Source organism: Microcebus murinus, chromosome 20 (assembly GCF_040939455.1).
Source record: "Microcebus murinus isolate Inina chromosome 20, M.murinus_Inina_mat1.0, whole genome shotgun sequence".
Taxonomy (NCBI): Eukaryota; Metazoa; Chordata; class Mammalia; order Primates; family Cheirogaleidae; genus Microcebus; species Microcebus murinus.
The window spans coordinates 18,870,242-18,889,045 of NC_134123.1; the positions used below are offsets into that span (position 1 = coordinate 18,870,242).

General features: G+C 59.3%; 2 protein-coding genes across 3 annotated transcripts; both read right to left on the reverse strand.

The window, feature by feature from the left end:
* Positions 1-4,103: 4,103 nt before the first annotated feature.
* CDH16 (cadherin 16) lies at positions 4,104-13,123 on the reverse strand. 2 transcript variants are annotated; one of them, XM_075995700.1, is made up of 18 exons: positions 12,980-13,123; positions 12,196-12,253; positions 11,849-11,932; positions 11,424-11,579; positions 11,217-11,355; positions 10,710-10,868; positions 9,711-9,907; positions 9,016-9,138; positions 8,660-8,810; positions 8,202-8,429; positions 8,045-8,121; positions 7,785-7,973; positions 7,442-7,683; positions 6,906-7,039; positions 6,031-6,207; positions 5,756-5,863; positions 5,341-5,457; positions 4,104-4,455 (listed from the first exon to the last, which is right to left on the reverse strand). In XM_075995700.1, the coding sequence occupies exons 2-18, from the start codon at positions 12,238-12,240 to the stop codon at positions 4,358-4,360; spliced, it is 2,424 nt and encodes an 807-aa protein (XP_075851815.1). In that variant the 5' UTR covers positions 12,241-12,253; positions 12,980-13,123; the 3' UTR covers positions 4,104-4,357. The 2 variants fall into 2 exon arrangements, with proteins under 2 accessions (XP_075851815.1, XP_012598130.2); XM_012742676.2 differs by having other exon boundaries at positions 6,031-6,273; positions 12,980-13,122.
* Positions 13,124-15,646: 2,523 nt separating this feature from the next.
* On the reverse strand, positions 15,647-18,719 carry RRAD (RRAD, Ras related glycolysis inhibitor and calcium channel regulator). Its single transcript, XM_012742678.3, has 5 exons — positions 18,581-18,719; positions 17,972-18,356; positions 17,237-17,310; positions 16,905-17,109; positions 15,647-16,284 (listed from the first exon to the last, which is right to left on the reverse strand). Exons 2-5 carry the CDS (start codon positions 18,339-18,341, stop codon positions 16,007-16,009), a joined length of 927 nt encoding a protein of 308 aa, XP_012598132.2. The 5' UTR covers positions 18,342-18,356; positions 18,581-18,719; the 3' UTR covers positions 15,647-16,006.
* Positions 18,720-18,804: the final 85 nt, after the last annotated feature.

An 18,804-nucleotide genomic window follows, 5' to 3' on the forward strand; every position in this document is an offset into this window, starting at 1 on the left:
AGCGGCGCACACAGGGATGCCAACAACTTGGGACAACACAGCAATGTCTCTAGGTGGGCAGCCTCAGCCCACAGATTGAGCACCAGGCTCCAGGTCCCCGTCCCCATCCATCTGAGCCCCACCAGGCTCCCCGCCACGCTGGGCCCAAAGTTCCGCCACACCTTATGGTAAAACCCCAAGCCTCTCCCCAGCCACTGCTGCCTCAGTGGGTCGGGGATCTGGAGGGAACCACTCCGCCATGTTGATCCTGGCCTGGGGCCTGGGCCCTGCCCTCCACTGAGGAGATAGAGCTGGACGCTGTCCCTTTCTGGGCTCATAAGCAGGGCAAGGTGGCACCGCTGCCCCTGAAGCCTGGGACACAGCCAGCCGAGGCTTCTCCTGGGGCTGGGCCCCTCGTTGTCCTGGTAACGCAGGCCGGCCTGGCTTCCGGATGCCCCGTGAACTCTGCCTCCGACTTTCTGGTGGGTGGGATGTCATAGGGTGAGGGTCTCCATGTGCCCCGTGTCAGGGCCCCTGGGCTATGACCACAGGGCGTGTGGGGGAACCCTGCAGGAGTCTCCTGGTGACGTTCCTTGAGTGTATGAGGGTGGCTGCCTCACTCTGAGGGAAGAGGCTGTTGCCATGGTGAGAGTCGTCACTGTGACGCTGGAAGGGGGAGATCCAGGAAGCTTTGTCTGCGAGATCCCAAGTCACTGTGACACCTGGAGGCAATTAAGGGAGCCAGGGCCCCAGTCCCCACGTCAGTGGCCCCCGCGGCCCTCACAGCCTGACTCACTGCATGGCCCCGGACCCTGGCACACCCCGCCCCCTGCTCTCATTGCCCTCCTGTTCTCAGGTGACTCTTCCCTTGATCCTCGGGCCTGCTTCCTGCCCCCCCACCTCACCCACCTGCCCGGGTCCTGGGAGGAGGTCAGGGACACTAGGGAAGGGGAGGAGGGGTGGGCTGAGATGAGCTCCTTGCACACGCACACGCATTCTGACATAGGCATCACGCAGAACACACTGCAGTGCATGCACATGCATGTGCCCTCACACCTACTAGAGTGACAGGCTGCCCAGGGGTTTCCCAAGCTCAGTGTCCCAACACTAGCCCTGCCAAGCAGGCTCCGCACACCCCCTTTGGGTCCTTTGGGTGCTCCTATCCCTCGGAGGCCCTCCCTTTAGAAACTGTCATCCTGCTGCAGCAGGAGGTCTGCAGGTGAGACCATGGGAAGAACCTGTGCCCTGAGGCCCAAACTAGAGTCCTGGGATGGGTGTAGGTAGGTTGGGAGGTGGGGTCTCTGAGGCCCCAAGACGGTTTCTTTCTTCCTGAGTGAGGGCCGGCCTGACCTCTGGGCCTCTTGCTTCAAGGGCCCTAATCTCTGGGGCTGGAAAAAGTTTAAAAATATCCTCATGTTTACATTCTTTCCAAGCCCGCCTCCCAACCCTCAGTGCTGGGTCCCTTTGATCTGGCCCCAAGCCTCTGGAGGGGCCTGGGAGAAGGGGAGCGTGAGGCCCCCGCTGGGGCTGACCCCTGGACCCCCTCCAGTCCCGGACCCGTGAGACCCCTCAACATCGCAGAACTAGAGAGCACAGGCCTTGGAAAGGAGTCAAGGCCGGAGGGGGTCACCCAGCAAGGCCAGGTGGGGGCTGGAGCTGGGGTCCCTCTCCATACGCCCTCCCAAGAGCCTGGGCCTCGTGGGGTCCCTAGGAAGTGTGTGTAAGTGTGGGGCTGCAGGCATCTGTGTAAGTCCCCCGACAATCCCTGGATTGGGAAAGGCCACATTTATCGAGCTCTGTGCTAAATGCATTTTTCAGGAGTTATCTCATGTAGTCTTCCCAACAACCTCATGGAGTAGGGCCCATTTTATGAACAAGTAAACCAAGGCTCAGAGAGGTGAAGCAATTTACCTGGGAGTGCACAGCAAGGATGAGCAGAACATGGATCACATGCTCCTCTACCCCTACTGAGCTCTCTCCCCAATCTCACCCTAGCAGGGTCTAAGGCCCTGGCTGCAGAGTGAAGCTGCCTCACTAGCATGAATCCCTGCAAGCACTCATGGACCCACTGCCAAGCCTGGAGACCAGTGCCAGCTTCGTGATTCTCTGCCTATATGAGCCAGGATGAGCCACGCCCCCTCTCTGATCCTCACTTTCCTCTGTAAAATGGGGCTGAGGATCACAGAGAGGTTTACACCCACAGATTCTCAGGGACTGAGCCCTTGTCCCTGGGGAAGGGCTTGTGGACCTTGTGGTCAGCTCCAGCATCAACTCAACCAGGGAGAGGCCTGGGGGCCTGGAGGCCCAAGAAAGAAGCCCTCAAACGGGGGCAGATGCCTTAATTTGCCCCCGTATCCCATCATCCATCCTTTCTTTTGCTTGTCCCCTACCCACCTGCTCCCAACCCACCCATCCATCCACCCATCCACTTACCAATCCATCTATCCAGAACAAAGACTCAGAGAGCAGGGTCGTTCCAGCTCAGGTGACACATGTTACTCTCTCTATGAACCTAGGAAGTCCCCTCCATCTCTTTACAATTCACCTTGCCACCTACACAATTATAGGTAAGCAAGTCACTTAACCTCTCTGAGCCTCAGGGACCTCATCTGCAAAGTGGGTAGATACCGGGATCTACCTCACAGGGTTATGGGAAGGAGTCTATGCAGGAAGAAGCTGGCCTGGGTGCTCTCTAAGGCCCTTCTGGGGGATCTTGTGGGAGCAGAGACCAGCTGAAGGCTGCAGACACATCTAGGGATGTAACATGGACCTCAGCCAGACAGTTCTGCCTTGTGCCCTGGTTCCAAGACTCCCAACAACATCCCTTAACCTCCCTGACCTTCAAGATCCTCCACTAGAAAATGGGGCCAATAATCCGCCCTTGTAAGATGATGGGAAGATTGATGAGATGCTATCTCCAAAGAGCTTTATAGCCTGAAGACTTGAGAGGGTGCAGGCTGATCAGAGGATCGGGAGGGGGCAAGAAAGGCCTGCTTGGTCTAGAGTAGCCAGCAGAGCCTCCAATGGGGGTGCCTGAGCCCAGGGTGACCGGGGCCAGCCTCAGAGTCCATCCCCTGGGCTGGGGATCCTGGTTGAGTCTCCCAGCCTCCCCCAAGCCAGCCAGGTTGCCCGTCCTGTCTCTCTTAGCTGGGCTTGGCCCCTCTCCCGCAGAATCTGCCAACAGTGGAGAGATTATCTCCTAAAAATAGGGCCTGGGCCCCACAGAGGTTGTTTTTCTCCCTTCCCCGTGATTTACCATCATCAGCTAAGGGTGCCTGGGACAGGGAGTCCCCCCTGCCTCCCCAGAGATCGTTGGGAAAGGGTCATGGGGGATCAGCACGTGTCTAGGGTCAGTCAAGGGTCGGGGTTGGAGGTCAATCTGGAGGTGTGGTCAGAGCTCAGCAGGGCAACAGGAACATGGCTTTTCTTAGAGCAGGGGCAGAGGTTCACCTTGGACAGGGGCAGCTGCAGGGTAAGCCACGGTGGTTCCTGTCCCTCCCCAGTGGTGATCATCTGAGGGACTCCCTGCCTTGACTTTCTGAAGATGGGCCCATGTGCTCGCCAGCCTGTGTGTGAAACACAGAAGTACCCTGGAGTCTGTACTGGGGCAGAAGGACATGTCCCCAGGCTCACCTCTCTTGTCCCAGCCCCATGGAGCCATCAAGATTCCAGCCTAGGTGCCTCCTGAGACTGAGGGACCTCTGACCACCCCATATGCAGGTGGCTGATGCACAGAGACACAAGTTGCTCACATATAAGCAGAAGACACAGACTTATAGTTTGTGCCCTCCCATAGCACCATAGATGACATCCAGGAAAACACAGAAGTGACACACTCAAGGACACTGCTCCTCAACCATCACCTGCACAGAGTTAACCCACCCAGGGTCTGTGGCCAATGGGCTCTGGTGCCCCAGGAAATGACTCATCTTGCTGTCACCCCAAGACCTCACCAACAGCCCATATGATTCCCCACAAGGGACCCCAGTCTTGTCCCCTGGTCAAGCCCCTAGACCCTTTCTGTGCAGCAGGAGAAGGCATGAGGGGGCAGGTGTGTGCACACACACACACACACACACACGCATACATGCACACGGACACTAGGACACGGGCATAACAATCCCTTCGGGCCCAGCCCAGCTCTCTGAGGCTTTATTATTGAAGAAATGTGCTGCCATTTGGAGCATTCCCATAGACAGCCTGTAAAGTCAGCGTTCAGGGTCTAGGGACATGTCTGGTGACGGTGCCTCCATTCCAGGGCAGGTGGAGGGGCTTCTACTCTGTCCTGGCCCCTGCTGGATCTCCAGCGCTGGGCCCTCTCCCAGTGGGCTGGGATGGGGACAGAGGCCAAGCTCCCAGCTGGGGCTGCCTGGACCATTCAGACGGCCGCCTTCAGGGGCACGCTGTCCACTGGCTGATCCAGGTCCTTCTTCCTCGCCAGGGTCAGGTGGGTGAAGATGAGGATGAGTAAGAAGCCTGAGAGGCCCAAGAGAGGTGGATCAGCCCTCAGAAGAGGCTGCAAGACTTGCTCATCACGAGGGACTCCCTGCATTTGGTATCGGTTTAATACAGAGATGAAGTTCCCTAGATAGCACCCCAAGGCTGGGCTGGGCATGACTCTGGTCTTGGTGCCTAGAAAAGCTTGACTTCTTGGTCCTCTTGGTCCTCACCAGCCCCAACCCCCCAGGCTGCTCCAGTACACCCAGCCTCCAAAGTCCCCTTCTTTGTGGGACAGTTTGGGTGGAGGTCATCTAGGAGCCAGCGAGTTGTTTCCATGAACCTCCGAGAGAAAGGCGCATCATAGCGCTGTGCTAGAACCAGTAAGGAAAACATTTAGGGGGCTAAAGAAATAAAGGGGAAGGATTCCAGAGTTCTCTAATCTTGGGTCATAGAAAAAGAAAGAGAAATAAAAAAATTAATAAATTAAAAAAAAAAAGAAATAAAGGGAAAGGAGACAGTGGTTCAGACTGAAGGAATTAGGCTAGAAAGACCTGGGCTCTGTCACAACCTGGCTGTGTAACCTTGAACAAGTCACTTAACCTCTCTGAGCCTCAGTGATCTCATCTGCAAAGTGGGGAGATACCAGGATCCACCTCACAGGGTTACGTGAAGGAGTCTATGGAATAATGCACATGGCAGGGACCACATGTGGAGTCAATGTGCAATCATGTAACAGTAATGCTGTTATCAATGATGAGATAATGACTGTGATAACAGCGGGCAAACGCATAATGACTAGGAGAGTGGGAGGGTCCCTTTTTCAGACCTAGGGCACCACGGGGACCAGGGGCACTGTTTATTTGGAGGCTGTAGCTCCAACCACCCATCGCCCTCCCACACGCAGGAACCCGGCCTCAATACCTATCGCTACCAGGGTGCCCACGAGGGTGCCCACTGCCGACAGCTTCGTGGGCATGCCCTTCATGCGGCCCACCTTACGCATGCACTGTCCCTCCACGTTGCAGCGACACACGATCACTGGGGAGAGGGGGAGAGAGATAAGGGTGGTGGGGGAAGGCTCCCCAGCTGCTCAGAGTCCCCAGGTCAGCCAGCTGGCTGATATATGTGTTTTTGTGCACATGTGTGTATCCATGTGCGTGTGAAGTTGCATGTCCCTCTGCATGTGTGCCTGGCCACAAATGTGCAAGTGTGCACAGGCCTATGCTGTCTGCGTGAGCCTGCATATGTGTGCACCCAGCCCGTCCCCCCGCATCCCACTGGTCCCCTCAGGAACTGCAGCCTGCCAACCTTGCCAGCCCCTGAGCCCCTGCCTCACCTCGGACCAGGAGCTGCCACATCCGGCCATTGTGGCCGACCACCACAGGGACCACGTGTTCATGTGGCTCCACCCAGTGCAGGGCCAGGGTGAGGTAGGCATGGGAACCTGTTGGGACAGTGGGCAATGACCAGGGTCACCAGCCTAGACAGGTCCTCTGGGAGCTGCTCCCCCTAGGCTCAGCCCCACCCCAAAGGTGGAAGGGCATCTCCCTTCCAAGTGTCCCCCCCTCCCTGCCCCGGCCACAGCCTCCCTCCCCTTCCCCCACCACACACCATTGAGGGGCTGGAGGCGCCAATCCCGCTGCACCGTGGGGTTGGGCCCGAGGGCAAAGCTGTAGGGACCCTGCCTACTGGCCAGCTCAGGGTCCTCGCTGGGTCCACTGACAATCACGCCATGGTCCTGGCGGGGTGTGCAGAGGTGACGGGAGGACACGGGGACCAGAGTCAGGGCTGGGGGAGGAGGGGCCTTCAGGAAGTGGATCACGAGGGTGGCAGAGGTGCTCAGTCTCGGCTCATCTGCAAAGGAGGCAGCGCTGAGCTGGCCCAGGCATTGTTGGGGTGAGGGTGAGCTCCGGAGTCCCTGGGCTGGTCCCTCTTCCCACAGCCCATGAGTCTCAGCCTGCAGCTTTCCCTCTACTTGTCTCTCCAACTGTCATCTCCCCCACACCAGTGTGGAAATGCCGGCACCATAGCCCAGCTCTGGCCGAAGCCCGACTCCCTGCCCTCCCCACCCCCACCAGCCCTTCACCTGTCAGAGCCCTTCACCCTGTTTCAGAGCTCAGCTCACTGGGACTCTTGCCTCAGGTGTGGCACTGGCCCGCCTTCCACCTCCCACCTCCATACCCTCCTCTGCCCAGCCTGGCCCTGTGCTGACACCCTGAGAGGCCCTGCTGGGGCTAAGGGGCAGGGCTGGGGAGCTGTGAGCATCAAGCTTGGAGGGTGGTAGGAGAGGGGAGGCAGAAGCCAGGCCTGCCCGCCTGGGGGTAGACTCATTCTCAGAGAGGGACATTGGACCCAGGTCTTTGTCCCTCCTTCTGCCTGGTTCTGGGAGGATGTGGGCGAGGGCCCCAGGGAGGAAGCTCAGTCCTGCCCACCTGTCTGTCTGAGTCTGTGCTCCCTCCCAGAGGCCCCACACTGCTTGGCCATACCTGCATCCTGGGCCTCCACGAGCACTGTGTACGTGTCCCCAGGCTGGGCGCCCTGCAGGGACCGGGCCGTGTGCACCTCCCCGGAGACCTTGTCAATGCAGAGCCAGCCCTCTGAGTCATTGGCCAGGGAGAACCTGAGGCCCAGAGAAAGGCAGGGGGTGGGAGGCTCTAGGACCACATATGGGGTCTTGCCCAGAATCACTCAGGGCCATTGACCTGTTCAACTTCCACACCCTCTCTGTGACTCAGGGGCAACAGCAGTGCCCAGGTGCCAGTCTCTGTCCCCAGTGTCAGGACTTGTGGTAGTGTGTAATCTAGCTCTTGTGGAGTCCAAACGCTCCCTCTATACCCTGCCCAGTCTACCCAGCCCTGATTCCGCCTCCCCCCGCCCCCACCAGGGGACGAAAACTTGGCATTAGCCACAGTTTGAGAAATAGTCCAGGCCATAGATAATGGGAGTCCCTTCCAAGGCCCAGGGACCAGTCCTGGGGACAGGAGAGATCCAGCCCAGAAAAGGGGCTGGGCTTTCTGCCCACCTGAGGGGTCTGCTCGTGGGGTCCGCAGGCTGCACGATCAGCAGGAGGGAGCCGGCCGGGGTGCTCACTGGGACTGTGGCCTCGTAGCTGTCCTGGTCCAACTTGGGGGGTGGCAGCACCCTCTCCACCAGCACAGTCACCGTGGCCGTGGCTCCAGGCCCGGGGCCCTGTCCCACCAGCTCTGCCACGTTGCGCACCACCACGACCACCTCGTGACTCGGAGCTGCCTCATAGCTGAGGTTCTGGAACCAGCGAGGCCAGGGTCACCGTGTGTGCTGGGGCGTGGTGCATTGTGCACACGTGTGTGTGTGTGTGCCCCGTTCCTGCCTGCCCAGCTGCTTACCTTGCAGAGGCGGAGCTGGACCTGACCCGAGTCTGGCTCCCAATCCAAGCCGAAGATCCCATCCACGTCCCCCCCCTCGATGGCAAAGTCCATGAGGCGGAAGGCAGGCTCAAGGTCTGCATCAGTGGCCACGAGTGTGGCCACCAGAGTCCCGGGCTCCACATCCTCGGGGAGGCTGATAGGCCCGATCTGGAGAGATGGGGAGGGGTGGTGAGCCCCCCACCAGCACCTTACCCAAGGTGTCCCCGGCGTCTGCTCACCTGGGAAGTGGTGAACTCGGGAGCGTGGTCATTGACGTCTGAGACGGTGACTGTGACCTCGCACGTGCTGCTGAGGCCTGAGGCAGGGGAGGGCATATTGGTGGGCCGGGACAGGAACAGCGGGGGCAGGGGGCCCGGTCACCACGGGGGCACTTACCACCCTCTGCTCCTGCTAGGTCAATGGCCAGCACTTGCAGCAGGATGTTCTGGCCAGCGTGGAGTGGAGCAGTCCCCAGTGTCACGCTGCCTGAAGTGGGGTCCAGCTCGAAGGCTGTTCCTGCTGCCCCCTCCTCGGGTTCAGGACTCAGGAGCCGATACGCAATGTGGGAATTGGGGGAGCCGGGGGCATCTGCGTCCTCCGCTGACAGCTTAGTCACTTCGGTGCCTACAAGACAGCACCCACCCAGGTGGAACCATGGCCCAGCCTGGAGGCCTTGCCCCGCCCCCTCCTTTTTAGTGCTAAACTGAACTTGAACTTGTGTCAGTGAGTGTGTTTCTTGGGGAGGGGCATTGATATAGGGACCTGACGCTGGGCCCCAACCCAGAGAAAAGCAAGACAGGATGGTTTATGGGGACTCTGCCCCTCCCCCATCCCTGACAAGGCCCATAGCTCACCTAGGGGGCTGAGCTCAGGGATGCTGACTGGGGGGCCAGGCGGAGGGCAGACTGGCACGTTGTCATTCTCATCCATCACCACCACCTGCAGCTCCAGAGGTTCTGCATAGTCTTCACCACCGGAATTCTGAGCCCACACCCGGAGCAGGTACTAGAGTGGGCAGTGGGGGCTCCAGTCAGGGCCAAGGGCAGCCCCAGCCTGGCCTGACTCTGAGCCCCCTTCTGGTGGCCAGCTTCAGATCTTCCGGGCTCTCTTGCACTGCCTCAGCATCTGGGGGGGATGTGACACCCCCAAAGCCAAGTGGACAGTGACCCAGTACCCTCAAGCCTACACCCCTGGTTCCCTCTCACCTCACCTCAGCCTGGGCTTCTCTGTCCAGCTCGCTGGTCACATAGATTTTTCCCTCTGCATCCACATCAAAGGGTCCAGTGGGCTGGCTCTCCAGGTGATAGTGCACATTGCTCCCACTCCAGTGTACCTGGGAGGGGGACACAGAATGGGGGTCCCGGGCCAAGGGGCAGGAACAATCCCTGTCAGCCCTTGTGTCCCAGGTGATTCCCAGGGGAGGAGCCTGGACCCCAACTACTATGTGACCCCAAGCAAGTTGCTGTCCTCCCTGGGCATGGAGTCCAGGTAGGATCCTTCTGTTTGGAGCACTCATTGTGGTGGCAACTCCATAGTGGCCTTGCCCTGATCCAAGCCTGGACCCTGCCCAAAGTGCCTGAATGACCAGGTTATTTTATTTTCTGCCCTCTCAGGCTGGGCCTGACCCCAGGGCATTCCTAGAAGAGGCCCAAGACATTCCTGGCCTAGGTGACAATCCCCATGACATCAGGAGGTGGCAGCTGTTCTCCCTGAGGAAGCCTTAGGCAAGCTAGGGAGGTCAGAACACAGAGACACACCTGCCAGAGGATGGCAGGCGAGGGGCTGTGGGCCTGTTCCATGACAGGAAATGATGGGAAGAGTGAGGGAGGAGCAGAGGTCAAGTTGAGTCAGGGCCAGCTTCACCATCCATGGGGCTGCTTCAGCCGCTGACAGCCACTTACTCACCTGGGCGATGTGGTGTGGGTATGGGACTTGGAGATTCTCTGCCAGGTGGATAGGCTCTAGGGGCACCCAGGTGCTCTCCACTACGGAGACATCTATGGTGGCTGTGGCCTGGTGCCCTGAGGCCTGGTCACCCATGTCCTTGACCTGTACCAACAGCTGGTAGGGCCCCTCCAGGGCACGGTCTAGGCTGGTGCTTCCTAGAAGGGGTGGGATAGTCAGCTGAGCAGGGGGTCAGGGGGAAGGGGCTGGGACATTATTCTCAGTAAGGTGTGAAATACAAAATCAAGCATATGGCAGGTGCTTGAGATATGCTGTTGGCCAAAGGATGAGAAGGCTTTTTAGCACCGTTGTGAGCATCCAACCAGGACTTGACAGTTTGCAAAGTCACTTCCATATCTATGCACCCAGTGAATGGTTGATGGGCTGGAGGGGTGGGTGGATGACCCAGATAGGGAGGTGGGTAGAAGGGTAGACGATCAGTTGGATGAATGGATGGTTGACTAGGTGGATGCATAGGGGGTTGTGTGTGTGAAGGGGAGAGTGTTTGCATGAGTGAGTGTTGGCAGATGGACTGCACAGGTGCAGGGGTGGTAGATGGGTGAACAGGTGGATATCCAGGCTGATGCATCATTCACTTTTCTTTCCATCCCCAGCCTGTGGCTCTGGCCTGAGCTCCCAGGTCCCGATGTCTCCTGCTATCAGTCCCAAGGTCTCCCAGCAATGTCCTAAACTACAACCCCTGAGGCCACTCTTATCCTTGTCCCTTTGGCCCAGGGCTCCAGGGTGTAGAGCTAAGACACTCCATTCACACCATTTCCTAGCCCTGCACCCATGGCTCTGCCTCAGTGGCCATCTGCCTTCTGCCTTCCTTCTCTCCCCACCTAGAATGCTCTTTCCACCTCCTTTGTCTCTCAAAGCCCATCCTTCTCATATGGTTCAGATGCCACCTTCTCCAGATGTCTCCGAGCCTCCCCCCCAGCACACCCAACTCGGGCTCACCCTGGGGACTGAGGGCCAGAGCGCCCAGCCGAGGCTCCAGCTGGAACATGTCTGGGGAAGGCTGGGCCGGGGCCTGGCTCAGGATGTGGAATCGAAGGTCCGAGTTGGCTGTGCCTGGCTCGTCCCCATCCGAAGCCTCAAGGAAGAAGAAGGGGATGCCTGGTGGGTGGGAGTGGGGTACACTGTAAGGGAAAGAGGGAGTGGGGAGAGTCTCCCATGCCTCTGTATCTCTCCATGTCCTTGTCTGTGATCATGTCATGATCACGTCAGGACTCTGCAGGTGAGCCACAGCACTTTATCTTACTCTACAGATGGGTAAACTGAGGCCAAGATGGGATGGGACCCTCACTTGGGGTAGTGGGTACAAGATGAGACAGAAACAGGAGAGGGCAGCTTGGACCTTGGCTGCCCTGTCCCTGTGCCGACTGTCTGGCCACCTCTTTGCTCTCTGCTGTCCCATCAGTGCCCACCTGACCATGCCATAAGTTGGCTGTCCTGGTCACTCACCGGGCCTGGTGCCCAGGCTCAGCTGAGCTCTGTAGATGGCTTGGGAGAAGCGGGGCACCTGGTCATTCTCATCCTTCACGTGCACGCGCACGGGCTGCGGGCCCCACAAGACATGTCCATCCTTGGTCTCCAGGGTGACCTGGCAGGGAAACGTGGTCAGTGTCCCGCCCTGCCTTGCCTGCCCTCCCCTACCTGGCCCAGCTGTACCTGGAGCTGGTACTCTGCCTGTTCCTCTCGGTCCAAGGCCCTGGTCACCAGCAGGAAGCCAGACTCTGGATCCACAGCAAAGGGGCCCTCAGCTGCCCTACCCAAGTCCCCCGACAGCACAACCTGGCCTTCAGCCTCCTCACGGGGCAGTGGCAGCTGGTGGGGCAGAACAGAGGTGAAGAGGTAAAGTGGTGGCCAGTCCTGGGGAAGCCCCCTCCACCAATGGCCTCATTTTAAATGTGGGGAGACTGAGTCTCAGAGAAGAGTGGCACCTGCCTGAGGTCACACACTCAACTGGCATAACCGCATACGTACTCTCTGGAAAGCAGGGTTTGGAGGAGAAGCAGAGCAGGGAAGAGGAGGGGTGCGGTAGGGGAAGCAGGGCTGTGCGGGGAGGGAGGGCAGCCCGCAGGCTCTAGGCTCACCTTGGCCAGGTACAAAGGGAAATTTCCACCATAGTTTTCTGGGACTTCCACATACAGCTCTGCAGGCTGGGCCTCAGGGAATGCCTATAGGAGGATCTCCCCTGTCACCAGGCACTGGGACATGACAGAAGAGGGGAATTTCTGCCCCTTCCCTGGGCCAGGCCATAACTTAGTCCATCCACCCTCTGGCTTTTGACCTTCTGAATCCACGACAGTCCCGTAACTCCAGTTCTGAACCCCCAAACCCCATTTGTTCCTATGGTCAGTGCAATCGGTCCAGGAGTTGGGGGCAAGCGTGCCAACCCCCAGCACCAGGATGTGAAGGAGGGGGGCAGAGTCCCGCTTACCTGGGGGACGGAGAGGCAAAGCAGCCACAACCAGGCAGGGACCATGGTCAGGACGGGCCTGGGGGACGGGGCAGTGAGGATGCAGCCCAGATCGGAGGGCAGGGGTTTCCGCCCCACGCCACAGCCAGAGTGATCGCATGGACACTACTTCTCTCCTCCCCTTTGAAGTGCCTGTGGCTCCCCAGTCCTCTCAGGGTAGCCTCTAACTCCAAGGCCAGGCCCACCAAAGTCCCCAGACCCAGCCACCCTGCCTCTCGGCTCTTGCCCGCACGAGGACTCCACCGGGGTTTCACCTCCAGACCTTTTCTCCTTCCTGCCACAGCCGCCGCAGCTCACAGACCCCAAAGTGGTAATTTTCCAGCAGCCCCCCAAATCACAAAAGTCTGAAGCTAGAAAGACCCTGATGACCCTGAGGGTCATTTCCTTTGGCCACCTCGTGTTGCCGGCAAGGCCTGAAGAGCAGAGCCTGGCCAAGGTCACAGAGGACTTGACCACAGGGTTCCTCCTGGAACAGAGGACTCGTGGCTCAGAGTTTCCGGGACTGTCCTGCCTCCCACTGCCACCCTCCAGCAAGGAGTGCCCGAGGGCAGGAGCCCGGCCCTAATCTCGGCATTTTGCAACACTGAGCCCGGAGCTGGGCACACAGGACATTGACAAATCGACAAATCGACAAGCACTTTAAGATGGACCCCTGGGAACTCTCCCCAGATGGGGAGGACAGGGCAGTGTTTCTCCTCCACCCCCAGCCTCAGTCCTGCCCACCCCGCTGCTCCCAGCCCCTCACCCGCTCGTGCCCAAGGCTGGCTCCCTTGGTCCAGCCGCCAGGCAAGAGGGCTCCTTCTCCGGGGAGCTCTGGCCAGGCCGAGCTGGGTGGGGTAGGGCAAGGCGGACACTTGAGCAGGTAGGCGGTTCAGCCTCACTTGCTGGGGAGTGTAAAATGCCACTGGGCCCACAGGGACAGGTCTGGCTCCGCCCAGCCCCCCAAGTTACTCATTGACTTTGGGAAGCTGGGCGCCGCTCAGCATCCGTGACTGCCAGCCCTGGGAGGTGGGCAGATCATGGGCCTGGCACTCTCCCCACCTCAGCACGGCCCACTGGGTATTCCGTGGCCCTGTGGGCCTGGACGCTGCTTCTTTTTCTGTGGCTCCAGACTTGGTCTCACCCTCCCCCACGCATGCTCCGGCATCTACAGCTGAATCTCTGCACACTCTGTTCCTTTTACGTGGAATTTCCTTCCCTCCCCTTCCTCTGTGCGGTGGGTACCTGCTCATGCTTCAGGACTCAGCGCAGACATTCCCTTCTCCAGAAACTTCCCTGCGCTCACAGGCTGGTTCAGGGGCCTCCTCTGGGAATGTCCCTCTATATGCCATGTGCTACCTCTATAAGTGCACAGAAGACACCACGTTGTCATTTGTGTGTCTCTCCCATTAGACTGGGAGCTCCTCCAGAGCAAGACTCAGGGACTCAGGGACTCAGCAATGACCTGGCTCTTGCCCTGCCCTGGAAGCTCCTAACTGGCTTGGGGAACTAAGACAAGGAGCCAGAGGTTGCACACAAAGGACAGATGAGCAGTGCATGACCTGAACTGGGTATCTGGGGCTCCAGGTCACCCATCCGTGGGACCAGTGCAGGGGTGTGGTCAGCAGCCCTGTGAGTACCCCTGTGTTTCTCCAAATCCTGAGACTGGTCACTCAACACCAACAGGGCTGGGACAATAGACGGTCTTGTGCCTCTGAGAGGCAAAGACAAGATTAAACCAGCTCAGGTGACCTTGAGGGAGTGGCAGGGCTGACCAGGGGCCCTTCCCCCAGTAAGGCAGCCAAGCAGAGCCAGGAGAAGCTTCTGGGGCCCAGGAGTGTAGGAGGAGGGGAGAGAGTGGGAAAAGTGGGAAGATCCTGGTCTCTGGGGCACCCTCCCCCATCCTTGGAGCTTCTTACAATCTCCCCCATGTCACTTCTGCTGTGTATCTGGTTAGTCTCCCCCAGGCCAGGACCCCTCAGCTGCCCCAGCCTTGTCACACGCTGACTGCCTGTAGAGGAGCTCACACGTGCTGTGCTCCTGCTAAGTGCTTGGCACTGCTCTGAGCACGTACTTTCATTATCCCACACGCTGCATTCTGAAGGGGCATTGTCAACATGTCATACACTTGGGCACAGAGAGGCTGAATGGTTTGCCCAGAGTCACACAGCCAATAAGTGGCAGAGCCAGGAAGGCTCTGATTTCCCAGGGACCGTCACTTCAGGCCCGGGGACCCTCACTTGTTGTGAGAAAACAATGCCCTCCGCACGCCTGGAAGCATGTTAGGGGGAGGAGGGGAGCAGCAGCAGCTACACTGCCCCGGGGTGCACGTGGGTGAGTCTCAGAGCACAGGGAGGAGCCCTCAAACCTCCTCCTGCCATTGAACACGCTGCAATCAGGAATCTACCCAGGTTGCAAGGGCTCCCAGAGGTCTGGGGAAGGAATACATTGAACTAAGGCAGGAACGTATGGACATGTATCAAAATCTGTATTAGAAAAAAAAAAAAACAAAAAAACGAATGTATGGACCCTGACCCAGAACCTTCTCAGAAACTGTCCTCCACCTTGTCCCAGGCTGCCTCCAGGCTTTGGGGATGGGCAGAAGTGTATACCAGTCCCCGCTCAACTACTTCCCACCCATCACCGAATAGGGATGTTCATTCCTAAAACCATGTAGGTCAACTCCTAACAAGCATCTGTACCAAAGATGACAGAGCCTTGGGCTCCTGCTGACTGGGTGTGGGTGGGTGGCCACAAGCATGTGGGCGTTGCTGTACAAATGCCAGACCTCTCATTTTAGGCAGAGAGAGCTCCAGGGAGCTGTTCCCACCAAAATCAAATTAGCCAATGTTGGTTATGGAATGTTCTAGGCTGGCCACTCATAGCGGAGAGAACAGTGAGGGCCCCCTCAGTAGCCCAGCCTCGGCCAAGAGGTGTAGTCCAGTCTGCCAGAGTGCGCCTCCCTTATCCCCACACTCAGCAAACCGACCCTCGGGATATCTGAAATCTGCCCCCTTCCCCCATCTCAGCTGGTTCCCATCCACTCAGGAGGGAGCAAGGCAGAAAGACCAGCTATGGAGCCAGACCCGGGTTTTTGCTTGGCTGTGCTCCCTTGGGCAGCCTCAGTTTCCCTTTCTGTACAGTAGGGTGACTGAACCCTCAATCATCTGGGCCATGCCACACCCCAGTGCAGAAGGAGGATCTGGATAGCACGGGCTGGGAGAGATCTGTGTCTCCTCCTGTTCCTTGAACCCCCACTAGACCTCCTCTGTCCCCTCGCCCCCTTGTCCCAGCTGGCTATATTCAAGTCCAAACAGAGGACAGTCAGGCCACACACCAGGGTGGGGCAGTGAGACCCCATCCTTCAACTTCAGAAACCTTCCTGCTCCTGAAGCCCTCAGAGGGAGGACAGACAGAGTCAACAGCTCTGATATATCAGGAAATAGTCTTTATTACAAAAATCTGTTTGTAAACAAATACCCAGGATACTGAATTGCCTCCCTCCAGCAGAGTCCTCTCCCCACACACAGGCTACCCACGTGCTGGGCTCAGGCTGCGCTGGGGACACAGGTGGGCCTGCACACGCATCTCTGCGGGCCCAGCCCTCACTGGCCACTGGGAGCCACCTCCCCAGGCAGCACTGTCTGTCCGTGACCATGAAGTGGGGGACGCCTGGCTGGCAGCTCCGAGAGGCCCAGAGTCTGAACCAGCCCCAAAGCACTCAGGGCAGTTGGCCGGGCCAGCCCACCAACCTGCCCATCCGTCTGCCCTCCACAGTGAGAGCCCACTGGGCCTAGAGAACCGAAAGGTCGTGGCAGGACTTGGACTTGGCTCGAAAGGCCATCTTGCGGCTGTTGCGTGCTACAATGCGGCCCAGGAAGCGCTTCGCTTTTTTGCCAAGGCTCTCTCGCCGTCGGGTCCCCGCCTGCCGTCTGGCGTTGGCCTCTTTGCTGTCCCTTCTCAGGCGTATCTGGCGCACAACACCCTCAAACAGAGCTTGGACGTTGTGGTGCAGCGCCGCAGACGTCTCGATGAACTTGCAGTCAAAGACCACTGCGCAGGCCCGGCCCTCTGGCGTGGGTGGGGACAGACACACACCAATAAACAAAGGGTGGGCAAGAGAGGAGCCCACTCGAACCCTGGCCACCCCATGGCAGCTGCCACTCAGGAATCTGCAAGGGTCCTCCCAGAAACACAGACCCCAGCTCCTGGGGTCCCAGGCGCCGCTGCGTCACCCAACAGGCAGAGCATGCCTGTGTTTAAGGAGCTCCCCAAAAGGTAAATCTCCCACAAAAGATTCATTTCTTGAAATAATTTGAAGTCTGCTATTTAAATGAAGTACTGCAGTAGGCCTAGAATCCAGGCTCTGACCTCCGGGCCTGGTTCCCTGCACTCTCTGCCACCCACTCATCCCCCACCAGCCAGGCCAGGGCCAAAGGGGCAGGAGAGGAGGGCCCTGAGCTACCCCCCAGCCCGCTACCAGTAGATTTAGATTTAGTTCTCTCCCCAGTCCTCTCAGGCCTTTGGGAGCCTTGTGGGCAGGCAGCAGCTCTCCCCCCTCCCCTGCCCTCCAAGTTTTCTTCCGGAACATTTTTAGGCCTTGATGATCCCCAGGGACTCAAGCCGGGCCAAGACTGCCTGGACCACAGCCAGCCAGGCTCCCCACCCTTCCCAGCCCGCTGCGTACTCACCATCCACGGAGACCTCACGCGAACGCACCAGGTCGCTCTTGTTGCCCACGAGAATGATGGGCACATCGTCTGTCTGCCGTGCACGCCGCAGCTGGACCCGCAGCTCTGAGGCCTTCTCGAAGCTGCCCTTGTCTGTCACTGAGTACACGATGACGTATGCATCCCCCATGGCCATGCAGTGACCAGGCAGCCAGTGGCTCCCGTCCTGGGGAACACACACACACACACATATTTACCGAACAGTCCTCATGCCCCCGCCACAAGCCTGTCACTCCCAGAAAGCCCCTGTTCACCCTGCCCACCCCTACCCAGGGTCCCATCCTGCATCCTACCTGCTCCCAAATGTCATAGACCATGAGCGACGCCTCTTCTCCGTCCACCATGATGGAACGATCATACGTGTGCCCTAAGCAAGGAGGCCAGTAGCTAGGTTACCAGCTGGCTGTTTAAAAGTCCCCACTGCCAGGTTTCCTGTTCTGGCCACACCTTCTAGCTCCCCAGACACCCCGACCCTCCCTTACACTTGCAGATGGCAACTATGTGGCCACTGAAGTGACAGGGCAGGGAAGTAGAGGATGGGGGACATCGTGTGCCTGACCTCCACCTACATGCCCCCTTCGCTAGCAATGTCCTGGGGTGGCCACCCCGGTGCTCCCTGCCCTCCTCCTGCTGCCTGGGCCCCCGGCTGGCTCCAACCACAGTGTCTATCAAAATAGTGACTATCACACCCTCTGGGGGCCTTGGCCACGGAGGGCTCTTCTAGAAACTCCCTCTGGTTATGCTCCTGCCAGCCCTGGCAGGAAAGGATGTCCTGTTCCCATCCCACGGAGTAGTCATATCCGTGCTCTGGGCCCTCTACTCTGGGCATTTCTTCCCCTACCAAAGTCTTCTCCCTTAGTTTCCCCTTGTATGAAATAGGTAGGTAGAGGTGTGATTCTGAAAGTGTCTTTAGAAACCCATGGTATTTGCCTTTCAGTGCAGGTGCCCAGCCCCAGAGCTCCCAGTCCTGACCCTGGGATCGTCCCATCCCTGAATAGCCCCATCCCTGAATAGCGCCCTGCCCTCACCTGTGGCCTCTGCTTCAGGCCCGTCCTCTACACCCGCGAAGATGCGCGCCAGAGCGCTCTTGCCCACGCCGGCCGCCCCCAGCAGCAGCACCTTGTAAACGCTGTCGTCTGAGTCGCTACCCGCTGAGCTGAGCGAGTCTGAGGAGCTCTGGGGCCAGTCCGGCCTCGGACCCTGGGGCCCGGTCCCGGCCACGGCCGCTGCCAGGGCGCCCGGAGCCAGCGCCGCCTGCAGGTCGCGCTCGTCCACCGGCATGCTCCGGCGGTGCAGCGGGGGCGCCGGGCCCCAGGGCGTGCTGCCCCGACGGCGCTCGCGCTCCCGGCCCCCGCCGCGGCTCCCGCTCGCTCCGCTGCCGCCACCGTTCAGGGTCATCGCGTCCAAAGCCGTCTGGGGAACAAGGAACCAGGATAGTCGCGTAAGCCGCGAGGGGGACGGGACCCGGGGCGACCTGCCCATCCGGAGTCAGGCAAGATGCTCGCCCAAGGACCTGCCGAGTCCACTCCCAGCCGTGAAGGTCCTGGCGCCCTAACCCGTGACCCATCCGGGCCTGGCCCATCCACCTGCAACCCAGACGGTTCGGCCACCCCACCCCACTCCACCAGGACACTCACCCACTCGCACACAGGCACGGTCAGGACTAGGATCCGGGCTCGGATACGATCTACTCGCAAACCCCAACTATCGCAGACTCGAACTATCGGAACCGCGCTGCCGCTGCAGCCGCCGCCTTCTCAGCCCGCGCTGGGTCCCGGCTCCAGAACCGCCTATTTAAGCCTCTGCCCGCCCCCGCTCCCGCCCCCGCCCCCGCCCCCGCTGCTGCGGGGGTGACGTGTCC

Coding starts and splice junctions, on each gene's coding strand:
- CDH16 (XM_012742676.2), bottom strand. CDS start 12,240: ATGGTCCCTGCCTGGTTGTGGCTGCTTTGCCTCTCCGTCCCCCAG. Junction 8,430..8,659: donor CCCTGAGCTCAGCCCCCTAG/GTGAGCTATGGG, acceptor GCTGTCTTGTAG/GCACCGAAGTGACTAAGCTG. Junction 7,040..7,441: donor CCCACGAGCAGACCCCTCAG/GTGGGCAGAAAG, acceptor TCTGGGCCTCAG/GTTCTCCCTGGCCAATGACT.
- RRAD (XM_012742678.3), bottom strand. CDS start 18,341: ATGACCCTGAACGGTGGCGGCAGCGGAGCGAGCGGGAGCCGCGGCGGG. Junction 17,311..17,971: donor GCCTGAAGCAGAGGCCACAG/GTGAGGGCAGGG, acceptor CTCCTTGCTTAG/GGCACACGTATGATCGTTCC. Junction 17,110..17,236: donor TCTATGACATTTGGGAGCAG/GTAGGATGCAGG, acceptor TGTGTTCCCCAG/GACGGGAGCCACTGGCTGCC.